We start from the raw sequence: 13,110 nt of genomic DNA on the forward strand, positions 1-13,110 counted from the left end.
CACCAGTCGCCCCACAGAGGGAGGTGACCAGTGGCGGTGGCGGGGGGTGGGGCTGATGATGAGAAGGCAGCGCCAGGCTGGCCAAGGCAGGTGCCAGCGGGGGCCCCCCAATCGCCCTGCCAGTTACCTCACAGATCGGCCTTGATCGCTGGCCAGGCCTAGGGACCCTACCCGTGCACAAATTCCATGCACCGGCCCTCTAGTCTATATACTAAAGAGGTAATATGCAAATTGTCCATTACGGCATCATAGTAATGACCATTCAACAGGCAGCACATGCAGCAGGGGGACTTGTGTGAGGCTCGCTTCCCTGCCCCAGGCGCTGGGCCGGGGAATGAGTCTGTCCCCGCCTGGTGCCGGAGTCCTCTTTTTCTCCCGGGTGCCCGCGCCCGACAAACACCCCCACGACACTCTGCCTGGGGATGCCACCAACCCCCTGCCTGAGTTGGGGGGGCCGAGGGGTGACACCCACACAACAGAAGGCCGGCTCTCGGGGAGCGGTCGGCAGACACCAACCGGGGGGTGCGAGCGCTGGTGGTGACTCCCGGGAGGGGTCGCACATGCAAGTTGAGAGGGTGTGAAGGAAGGGCCTGGTGCAACAACAGAGAGTGGACATCAAGGTAAGGCACCGGACCTGGATGGGCCACCTGGTAAACAACGCAGGGATCCCACCGCCACAGACACACAGGGCAGCCCCACGACACCTGGGACACTGGTCAATCCTCCCAAGCGCACAACCTCAAAGCCTCGAAGCCTCCTCCTGCTGCGTGGACCCGGCCCTGCCACTGTGGAGACCACAGGCAACCCTCACACCACAGGGAAGCCGCTGTGGCTTTCTCCAGCCGTCCATCCATTCATCTGCCTGGTTCGACCCGGATGGGGGCTTGCATCCTGGGCAGAACGCCCCCTGAGGACAAGCCGGGCCCCAACTGTGCCTGCACCAGCATGCCTGTTGCCTGCGAATTCGGGACAGGAGCGGACAGAGAGCCGCTCGAGGCGTGGGAGCGGGCACTCCGGGGGACGAGAAAGGCCTCCGTACTCCCCGCCCCCCGCTTTATCTATTTATTTATTTTTTAAGTTTGTTTGTTTGTTTATTTATTTATTTATTTATTTTTATATTTTATTGATTTTTTACAGAGTGGAAGAGAGAGGGATAGAGAGCTAGAAACATCAATGAGAGAGAAACATCGATCAGCTGCCTCCTGCACACCCCCTACTGGGGATGTGCCTGCAACCAAGGTACATGCCCTTGACCGGAATCGAACCTGGGACCCTTGAGTCCGCAGGCCGATGCTCTATCCACTGAGCCAAACCGGTTTCGGCACCCCCTCCCCCCCCCCCCCCCCCCCCGCTTTAGCATGCAACAGGAGAAAAGCCTTGCGTGAGCACATAACACAGTGGTCCCCAACTTGGAGCCGGGAGGCGCAGGCCACGGTAGGCAAGACACAGCTGCATTGTTGCTTGGCCCCTCAAAGCTGGTGCGAGAGGGGCCCGAGTGCCCAAATGAGGATATCCCCCGAGGGCTCCCGGATTGGAGAGGGTGCAGGTCGGGCTGAGGGGACCCCCCCGCCCCCGGCCGTGCACAAATTTCATGCACCGGGCCTCTAGTATTGAAATAAGATGGAACAGATGAGTAGATTGAGAAAGAACAACTAGACAAGAGGAGACAATGAGAGCAAGACTTCAAGTAATCAAGGGAGACAAGAGTGTCACCAAAGAAAATGTGGCCAATAACGCAAATGCCACATAAGGGACAAATAAGATAAAGACCAAAAACCATTAGTTTAAGTATTGAAAAAATCATGGTGACCCCAGAAAGAACACTTTTGATGTTGAAGGCAAAAACCCAAACTATAATGCCAGCATTTCTGTTACCTTAATACAAGCATCTACAAAAACGTCACACTAAGAATTACAAGGCTTAAGTGAGTAAGAGAATTGAGAAAGACCATGCAAAACCTCTACACCTGGGAATTGGAATGGCTGCTAATGGGGATGAGATTTCTTTTTGGAGTGTTGAAAATGGTCTAAAAATGTGATTGTAATGATGACTGTGAACATACTAAAAATTACTAAAGTGTACACTTTAAAAATAGATTGACTTTTATGGTATGTGAAATATATCTCAATAAACTGCCCCCCCCCCAAAAAAAAAAAAAAAAAAGACTACAGGGAATGAGTATATCAGAGCAGTTTGGCCAGAGAAAAGCCCAGACCAGACAGACAACTCAGAGCCATCATTCCTAAAGTTTGCAAATACTTGAAACTGAAAGAAAATGAGGAAAGACCAACATTTGTAAAGTATCTAATATGTACCAATCACATGTAAAAACCTTTACATACAGAATTTTAGTGAATCCTCACAATCACTCTATTATCCCAATCTTACAAAATGGGAAACTTGAAAGTCAACTAAGGCACCATCACATCGCTGTTAAATTGCAGAGCCAAAGTCAAAACACACTCAGATCTGATTTCAAAGATGTTTCCTCTTTCCACTTTGTCATACTAAATTCATGCTTATGGAGTTCTTTCTCTAGGCCTTATAAATTGAGTTTGTTCCAGAAACTTGTACCTAGAAACACAATTATAGAATGTAAGAATGAGAAAGGCCTCGGTGATCATTAAAAAAATATACCAAAATCACAAACAACAACAAAAACCCATCCATCTTATTAAATGGAGTATTTAATAATACAATACAAACTGCAACTGGCATTAGGGGACATAACTTGGATTATTCAAGCAGGTAACTCAGTGTAGCAGAAGTCTAGTATAGAAGATATTACAAATAAAAACAATAGAAACAAAATACATGCAACATTTAACTTCTCAGACAATGCAAATGGAAGTGGACCTCTGAGACGGTAGTCTGCCCTTAAAAGAGGCAATGGAGGCAGTATGAATTGCTAGGCTGTACTTTCCCAGGGAGGGCGCTCTATTGCAGCTTTGTTTTTTAAATTTTTAAAATAAAATCAAAAAGCTCTTACAGCAACCAGAGCCAAACTAAGGGACTTTTTCCCTTTCTGCTGAAGGTTATACTTCCATTACCATTAGTCTGGCTCTTCTTATGGAGAAAAAATTACATAAAACTTATGATATAGTTGCATCATTCCCTGATATAACTATGATTCACATTGGGAAATACACAGTGTAACAGAATACACTATCTTATTAGTAGTAGTATTAGTGTCAGAGGTGGGGCAGCTGTAATAGAAGTAAAATAAAACAATGCATGGTTAGAAGTAAAATAAAACACAATGCATGGTAAATGTCAGCACAATGACAAGTACTTAATGAAACTCAAATAATATGAGCATCTTAGAAACAAGAAAAATGAGCCCGGACTGTGGTTGAGCATCAACTGATGAACCAAGAAGTCACGGTTCGATTCCTGGTCAGGGCACATGCCGGGTTGTGGGCTCGGTCCGCACCGTGGGGTCTGTAGGAGGCAGTTGATCGATGATTGTCTCTCATCATTGATGTTTCTATCTCTCTCTCCCTTTGCCTCTCTGAAATCAATACAAATATATTAAAAAAAAAAGAAAAATGATAAAAATAGTTATGGATTAAAATATGCAAAAATAAATTCAAGTGATGTCAGTGAAAATGGTAGGTTAAGGGTACCTGAAAAACCTCTCCTTCATAAAGCAATGCGAACACTGGCAAACACTGTTAGACCCAACTATTTCTGAGTTCTTGAAATTAGCCAAAGTTTGGTAGCAAGCCAAAGTGCATTTACCAGTATTCAAGAAAAATGTCTAAATTTCAGTACAAACAGTGAGCTCTATGGCATTTGAACGTGCCCTGTTCTCGTCCTCATCTCCTTAGCTCCACAGAAGCCTGGAAAAACAATGGTCCATAATCACAGTTTGGTAGCCATTGGAAGGGTAAACTGGCATGCTTTCAAAGCCCCGTTTCTAGAGAATTGTCATTAATTGACCTGTTGATTCCCTGAAAGACCCCACTCACAAGGATGTCTTTTAACTAACCTGACTTGGAGCTCACCCAGTAAAATCAACCTTTACACTGGGGGCATTCATTGGGGGGAAAAAATCAGAGGCAACTGTTTAAGATTGTGGCTGCCTGAGGTAGGCAAAAAAGGCTAATCGAAAGTGTTATTGTTGTTTTTTAAAACTAGGGATAGAAATTTCCATAGGGGTTCTGACATGTCCAGGCTGTGTGCATGCATCTGAAATAACTGAGAAGGCACTAAGCTCTCACTTCTGGCTAATATTGATATTTTGTGAAAACCAGCAATGAAGGCTAAGGAGGAATTGTCTATTGCCTGAGTGTTGAAGATGTGCCCCACCATGAACAGAGTCCCCCAGAAATACTGGGAAATTTATTGGTTACAGGCATTTAAGGAATTACCTGTCTGACCATTAGCTGGCCATAAGCTGAGCAAAGATTTTGCAGAATTAGTTTAGAAATGTCACTGGACAAATAGACAACAAACAAGTCCTGAAAAAGGATGAAAATCTGATTTCCAGAGTTTCTATATTACATTATTTAAAATGTCGAGTGTTCAATAAAAATTTTAAAAACATCCAAAGAAACAAATGAGTATGGCCCACACACAGGAAAAATAGCAGTCAACAGAAACTGTCCCCAGACATTTGCCTTATCACTAGACAATGACTTAAATAAAATATTACAAAAGTGTTCAAAGAACAAAGGAACCATGTCTAAAAACCCAAGGAAAATATCAGATTGTTCTACCAAATAAAAATATCAATACAGAAATATAAGTTATAATAAAAACCAAATAGAAATTCTGTATTTAAAAAATGAATAAATGAAATGAAGAACTCACAGCAGATTTGAACAGGCAGAAGAAAGAATTGGTGAACTTGAAGTTAGGTCAATTGAGATTACCAGTCTGAGGAATAGAAAGAAAAAATAAATAAAAGAATGGATAGAGTCTCAAGAACCTGTGAGACACTATAAAAAAATATTAGATATGTATAATGGGAGTGCCACAAAAAGTCAGAGAGAAAGGGGCAGAAAGAATATTTAAACACAAAATGACCAAAATCTTCCCAAGTATGATGAATCTTGAAAGCAGCAAGAGAGAAATATCTCATTACATAGAAGTGACCCTCAATAAGATTGGCAGCTGATTTCAGAAACCATGGAAATCAGAAGGCATGGATGACATATTCAAACTGCTAAAAAGAAAAAGAAAACAAAACAACAAAATCACAAGACTCTCAACCAAGGTGTCTATATCCAGCAAAACTATCCTTCAAAAAACAGGAGAACTGAAGACATTCCCAGATACTAGCAAACAAAAACAAAGATTTTGTTACTAGCAGATCTGCCATACAAGAAATACTAATCTTTCTGGTTGATATGAAAGGTATTTAGACAGCAACACAATCCACATGAAGAAATAAATAGCACTGACACTGAGGAAAGTCACTTAGATAAATATGAAAACAGCATAAACATATTTTTATAGTTCTTTTTTTGTTATATCTGGTTTAAAAGACAACCACAAAAAAATAATTTTAATTCTGTTTTGACAGGTATATAATGCATAAAGATGTAATTTGTATAACCATAACAGCACAAAGGCAGGAGGAAGGAATGGAGCTATATATGAGTTTTTATATACCAGTGAAATTAAATTAGTATTAATCTGAACTAGATTGTTATAAATTACAATGTTAATTGTAATCCCTAGCACAAACGCTAAGAAAACAAAACAAAAAAATATATATCTGGCCGCTGTTGCTCAGTTGGTTGGAGCATTGCTCCATATACCAAAAGGTCCGGCGGGTTTGATTCCCAGGCAGGACACATACCTAAGTTGTGAGTTTGATCCCTGGTGGTGGTGGTGGTGGAGGGATGCAGGAGGCAACTGATCAGTGTTTTATCTCGCACATCCATGTTTCTCTCTCTCTCTCTCTGGAATAAATTTAAAAACGTATATATATGAACAGAAATGACAAAAGAATTAAAATGACATACTAGAAAATATCTAACTTAAGAGGGAAAAACTGGAGGAATAGATAAACAAATAGAAATGAGATATAGAAACAAGTAGCAAAGTGGCAGACATAAATCTTACCTTATCAGTAATTATATCAAATATAAACAAATTAAACACTCCAATGAAAAGTCAGTGATTGGCAGAACAGATTAAAAAGAAAACATGATCAACTATATACTGACTACAAGAGACACACATCAGATTCAAAGACACAAATAGGTAAAAATTAAAAGGAGAAACAAAGATACACCATGCAAATAGTATCTTTTAAAATATATATATTTTTATTGATTTCAAAGAGAAAGGGAGAGGGAAAGAGAGATAGAAACATCAATGATGAGAGAGAATCATTGGCTGCATCCTGCACACCCCCTACTGGGTATTGAGCCCACAACCTGGGCATGTGCCCTTGACTGGAATTAAACTTGGGACTCTTCAGTCCACGGGTCTATGTTCTATCCACTGAACCAAATCGGCGAGGGAGCAAATAGTATCTTAAAGAGGACTATGTGGGTATACTAATTTCAGACACGATAGACTTTAAGACAAAAATTATTTCTAGTGAAAAGAACATTTTACAATATGAAAGGTTCAATTTATTAATAAGTTATGACAATTATAAACATAACTACAACATATCCCCAAATACATGAAGCAAAAATTATAGAATTGCCTGGCTGGCGTGGCTTGGTGGTTGAGCATCTACCTATGAACCAGGAGGTCCTGGTTCGATTCCTGGTCGTGGCCCGGGTTGTGGACTCGATCTCCACTAGGGGGCGTGTAGGAGGCAGCCAATCAATGGTTCTCTCTCATCATTGATGTTTTTATCTCCCTCCCTCTCTCTTCCTCTCTGAAATAAATAAAATATATATTTTAAAAAATTACAGAATTAAAATAAATAATTCAACAATAGTAATCTAAGATTTCAGTACCCTACTTTCAATAATAGATACAACAACTAGGTATAAAAACATGAAAAAATAGACTAACCTAATAGATATCTATAGAACACTTCACCCATCAATAGCGGAATACACATTCTTCTGGAGTAGATAAGAAGCATTTTCCAGGATAGACCATAAGCTAGGCCATAAAAAAAGAGCCTCAATAAAATTGAAAGGATTGAGTTGTACACAGCATGTTCTCCAATCACAATTAATTCAAATTGATCAAAGACCGAAATATAAGAGCTATAACTAAAAAAGTCTTAGTGTAGATCTCCGTGACCTTGGAGTAGGCAATGATTTCTTAGATGTGACACTAAAACCAAGCAAACAAAGAAAAAATAGATAAACTGAACTTCATAAAAATTAAACGTGCTTGTCCTTGAAAGGACATAGGAAAGTGAAAAGACAATCGATAGAATGTGAAAAAATATTTAAAAGCTGTGTATGTAATAAGGTTCTATAACCAGAATATACATAAAATGCTAAAAACTGACAAAAACACAATCCATTATAAAAATGGACTAATAATTTTGAACATTTGTTCATGTGCTTATTGGCCATTCAAATATCATCCTTGAAGAAATATCTATTCAGACCCTTTGTCCACTTAAAATTGAATGACTTGAGCCCTGGACAATTATCGAATGTTGGCCCAAGCATCGAAGAGTCATGGATTCCATTCCAGGTCAAAGGTATGTACCTGGGTTGTAGGTTTGATATCCAGCCCCCAGGCAAGGCGTGTGCAGGAGTCAACCAAACAATGTGTCTCTCTCACATCAATGTTTCTTTCTCTCTCTTTCTCCCCCCACCCTCCCCACTCTCTTTAGAAATCAATGGAAAATATATCCTTAAGTGAAGATAAACAAAAAAACTGAATGACTTGAGTTTTTATTAACTACTAGAGGCCTGGTGTGTGAAATTTGTGCATGGGGGTGTGTGTCCCTCAGCCCAGCCTTCACCCTCTCCAATCTGGGACCCCTCGAGGGATGTCCAACTGCCCGTTTAGGCCCGAAACGGGCAGTTGGACATCCCTCTCACAATCCAGGACTGCTGGCTCCCAACTGCTCGCCTGCCTGCCTTCCTGATTGCCCCTAACCACTTCTGCCTGCCAGCCTGATAACCCCCTAACCAGTCCCCTGCCAGCCTGATTGCTGCCTAACTGCTCTCCTGCCAGCCTGTTTGCTCCTAACTGTCCTCCCCTGCAGGCCTGGTCACCCCTAACTGCCCTCCCCTGGAGGCCTGGTCCCCCCCAACTGCTCTCCCCTGCAGGCCTGGGTCCCTCCCAACTGCCCTCCCCTGCTGGCCTGATCGCCCACAACTGCCCTCCTCTGCTGGCCATCTTGTGGTGGCCATCTTGTGTCCACATGGGGGCAGCAATCTTGTGTGTTGGAGTGATGGTCAATTTGCATATTACTCTTTTATTAGATAGGATAGAGGCCTGGTGCATGGGTGGGGCCGGCTGGTTTGCCCCGAAGGGTGTCCCAGATCAGGTTGGGGGTTCCCTTGGGGCGTGGGGTGGCCTGGGCGAGGGGCCTGTGGTGGTTTGCAGGCTGGGCACGCCTCCCGGCGACCCAAGTGGAGGCCCTGGGATCTGGGATTTATTTATCTTCTATAATTGAAACTTTGTAGCCTTTAGCAGAGGCCAGGGCGGTAGGAAAGCTTGGCTTCCTCCATCGCTGGGGAAACCCAAGCCTCATGCTAACTCTGTGGCCACAGCCATTTTTGTTGGGATTTATTTATCTTCTATAATTGAAACTTTATAGCCTTGAGTGGAGGCCACGGCAGGCCAGGAAGCTTGGCTTCCTCCATTGCCAGGGGCAACTCAAGCCTCCTGCTCTCTCCAGCTCCGTGGCTGCCGCCATTTTTGTTGGGATTTATTTATCTTCTATAATTGAAACTTTGTAGCCTTGAGTGGAGTTCAGGGCAGGCCAGGGTGGGCGGAAAGCTTGGCTTCCTCCATCACTGGGGAAACCCAAGCCTCCTGCTCACTCTGTGGCCGCAGCCATTTTTGTTAGGATTTATTTATCTTCTATAATTGAAACTCTGTAGCCTTGAGAGGAGGCAGGGCAGGCCAGGCAGAAAGCTTGGCTTCCTCCATTGCCAGGGAAACCCAAGCCTCCTGCTAGCTCCGTGGCCACAGCCATCTTGGTTGGGTTAATTTGCATACTCACTCCTGATTGGCTAGTGGGCATGGCTTGTGGGTGTAGCAGAGGTACGATCAATTTGCATATTACTCTTTTATTAGATAGGATAAGAACTCTATATAGCCTGGATACTAGACTCTTACCAGATACATGATTTGAACATATGTATATCTGTTTTTCACATTATATATGAGAAATGAATGTTGGTAAGAATGTGGCAAACTAACCCTAGCTGGTTTGGTTCAGTGGATAGAGCTTCGGCCTGAGATTGAAGGGTCAAGGACACATGCCTGGGTTATGGGCTTGATCCCCAGTGAGGGGCGTGCAGGATGCAGCCAATCAATGATTCCCTCTCATCATTAATGTTTTCTATTTCTCTCCCTCTCCCTTCCTCTCTGAAATCAATAAAAATATATTTTTAAAAATGTGCAAACTCAAACTTCCCCCAAGCTAAAATGTGAATGTAAAAGAGCAATCTTGCCTCAGCCTATCCTGACCCATAAAGACTTCAAAACCATTAGATGAAACCTGGCTATTGTGGCTCAGTAGATTGGCTCAGTAGATAAGAGCATTGGCTCACGCACTGAAGGGTCCCTGGTTGGGTTCCCGGTCAAGGGCATGTAGTTGGGTTGCAGGTTCATCCCTGGTCCCAGTGGAGGCGCGTGCGGGCGGCAACCAATTGATGTGTATCTCTCACATTGATGTTTCTCTCTCTCTCTCTCTCTCTCTCTCTCTCTCTCTCTTTCTCCCCATCCCTACTTCCCTTGCACTTTCTCTAAAAATATCAATGGGTAAGGATTAACAAAACACAAACAATCAAAAACACCATTTGATGATCTAGGAAAGGTCTCAGCATGGAAAAAGACTTCTTTAAAGGTTTTCTCTATAGTGTACACACTTTTTACCAGAATGTTAAATTGTTATGTTTTTTAAAGAGGAAAATAATGTGGTCCTGAACCTTGTCATAAACTAGGGCAAATGCTCAATTTAACAACAAAAAAAATAATATTTACAATTTCCATAAGCTTTACATTTTAAATTATTGAGGGTGAGGCAGGAATGAGGGGTAGAGCAGGGGAGGAGGGATGTTTTAAAGATGATGGTGTTTGGCAGAATTTCACAAAGTAACTACTAAAATGTAATATGCTTAGTACAATATACAGAATATTTCTTAAATGTTTTAAGTCTCCTTTCAAAGATGTGTACTTTTTCATGTCTTAAAATTCTTCATTGTTTTACTAACATACAATCTGTTAATTACTAGTAATTTTATTTAAAAACACATTCATCTTTCATAAATATTTTTAGTTGTAGCTGAAAAGTCAGTGGGCCAAATCCTAAAAATTCAAGAACAAAGACATCATAACTTTTATACAATGAATCACTTGCTGGTGATAAAATTCTATGCATATTCCATTGAGTTTTAGAGAGTAGAAGAGAGTAGGGGGGGGGGGGGACAGTTATATACATACATATATATATATTTAGAAAGAGAGAGTGTGTGTGAAACAATGTGAGAGAGAAACATCAATTGGTTGCCTCCCGCACTCACCCTGACCAGGGGCTGGGGATTGAACCTGCAACCCAGGTATGTGCCCTTGACCAGGAATTGAACCCATGACCCTTTGGTGCATGGGACAACATAGCAGTAGAGAACATGATTCAACCTGTGGAAAAGTCAGCATGGCATATTAGAATGATAAAGAAGAATATGGAAGTTTAAGTCTAACTATATTATTAACTAGCACTATATATTTGTGACTCAGTTTCCTGATTTGTAAAGTGAGATTAATCTCTTTAAATTCTATGATTTTATGTATGAATGTAATGACAAGCTACTCTATGCCAGATTTATACTATTTCTAAATCTACTATAGAAGGTTTATAGTTTTGAGAACATGAAACAGTTTATTCTTGCATTATTTATTAACTAGAGGCCCAGTGCACAAATTTGTGCATGGGTGGGGTCCGGCTGGCCCGGCCCCAATCAGGATGGATTGGGGCCAGGCCTGTTGGGAGGAGGAGACAGTGGGAGGTTGGCCGGCTGGCCCACCCTGATTGGGGTTCATCAGGGCTGGGCCAGCTGGAGGAGCCATGGGCAATTGACCAGAAGGCCCTGCCCCTGATTGGGGTGAGGGAGGGCCGATCTGGGGTGGGGCCAGGTAAGGGAAGGGGCTGGAGGAGGTTGGCTGGCCGACCCTGCCCCCTATTGGGGTAGAGAGGGGCAATCAGGGGTAGGGCCGGCCGGGGTGGGGGCTGCAGGCCGATCAGGGTGGTGGGGGCCCATAGGGGGTGTGGCTGGCGGGGGGGGAAGGTCCGTGGGGGGGTTGGCCAGCTGGCCCTACCCCCGACTGGGCCCGTTTGCTGGCCACAGTGGGTGTCATAGCGACTGGTCGTTCCAGTTGTTATGGTGTTCTGGTCACTGGCATTTTATATATATAGGTTATTGTATTATTTTCCATACAAACAACTGTAAACCTACTTTTGCCCCACCCTATATTGTACTCAATTGTTTTCACATAACTTAAAATTGCTGCAGCTTTACATTACACAGGTGACTTAAATTTGAAATTTAGAAATGAATACATTTCTTTCTGTCACTTTATGTGATTCTACCTACTTAAGACATGAGATATATTTTATTTCTTCCTAAGGGTATAAATAATTTTAAAGATCAAGAATTTTACCAAAGTCAAATTATAAATCTCACTAAATGATCAGCTAACTAAATTACCTAACCTTTTAAAAAGTTTTTATTAGGATAAAAATAAAACCTAAGTGTTTTAAAATTTCCAAACCCTAGTTCTTATTCAGAATAGTCCCTAAATGCAGAATCTTTTTAAAAATAATCCTCACCCAAGGATATGTTTATTGACTTTTAGAGAGAGAGGAAGTGGGAAGGCGGAGAGAGAAACATCGATCAGTTGCCTACTATATGTGCCCTGACATTTTCCATGTTACAACAAATCTATCATTTTTATTGGCTGCATAATATCCCATTGAGTTGATGTACTACTGTATTTTTAACTCTTCCTCTACTGTTAATTAGATTGAGTCCAATTTACTGAACTATGCACAATGTGACAATGAACATCCTTATATACAATCTTTCCATTTTTTGGATTATTTTCTTAGAATAATAATATGGATAAAAGGATATGTACATTTATAGTTTTCTAAATGTCTTGCAAAAGAGTATATCATTATATCCTGCTACCCATGTGAATATAGCACCTTCATATTTTACCAGCAAAAATATTAATAGGTATAAAATGGTACTTCCTCAGCACAGTTTTTATATTCATGTTTTTTTATAAATACTGATATTCCATACAACTTATTCATTTATTGTATCTTTTGTATTTTATTTGTTCATTTACTTATTGATGCCTTGGTATATTTTTAATCAATTTTTTGAACAGCCATTTTATAAAACCTAGAGTCACTTTTTCTTTCTTTCATATTTTTTACTTACCTGTTTTTAAGATGTGCCTCCAGATCACAGCGCTGCATTACATCTTGGCACACTGAAGAAAAAGGACATGCAACTAATAATTTGTCCAGAAGTTTATGAACTAGAATACTAGACTTCTTACACAACTTAAAGTGAAGTCTTTTTCGGTCCAATGGACAGAAATCTTTCTCTTGTAAGAAGTTTCTGAGGCACTTGCAGCAGAATGTGTGTCCACAGGGGGTGTCTAATGGCTGCAATAGAGGCTGAAGGCAAATATGGCAGACCAGGTCATCATCCACTTCATTCTGGTAATTATACAAGTGATTTTCTCTTGTCCAGTGCTGCTGACCACATTCAAAACACAGAGGATTGAAGGACGAGGAGGTGTGTTCCACCAATACCATCTCTTCACTTGTTGTTCCCATTTTGAGTCAACTGAAGCAGTTTCTGTATCTTCATACATTAGATTTCTACTTCCATTTCAGGTCTGGTTTCCTTTAACAGATAGTGATGTATTTGAATAAAACCAACCGTTTCTAGATTAACAAAACAAACAAAGAAAAAGTA

At 41.6% G+C, this 13,110-nt stretch overlaps 1 protein-coding gene across 1 annotated transcript in view; it reads right to left on the minus strand.

Moving 5' to 3' along the window:
• LNX2 (ligand of numb-protein X 2) overlaps nt 1–13,110 on the minus strand; it is a 78,028-nt gene that overhangs the window by 21,982 nt on the left and 42,936 nt on the right. Inside the window, exon 2 of the mRNA XM_079773540.1 lies at nt 12,565–13,079. Coding sequence (XP_079629666.1) covers nt 12,565–12,968 — 404 coding nt within the window. The 5' untranslated portion in view covers nt 12,969–13,079. The remainder of the gene's footprint in view (nt 1–12,564; nt 13,080–13,110) is intronic.

Source organism: Cnephaeus nilssonii (genome assembly GCF_951640355.1).
Source record: "Cnephaeus nilssonii genome assembly, chromosome: 6".
Lineage (NCBI taxonomy): Eukaryota > Metazoa > Chordata > Mammalia > Chiroptera > Vespertilionidae > Cnephaeus > Cnephaeus nilssonii.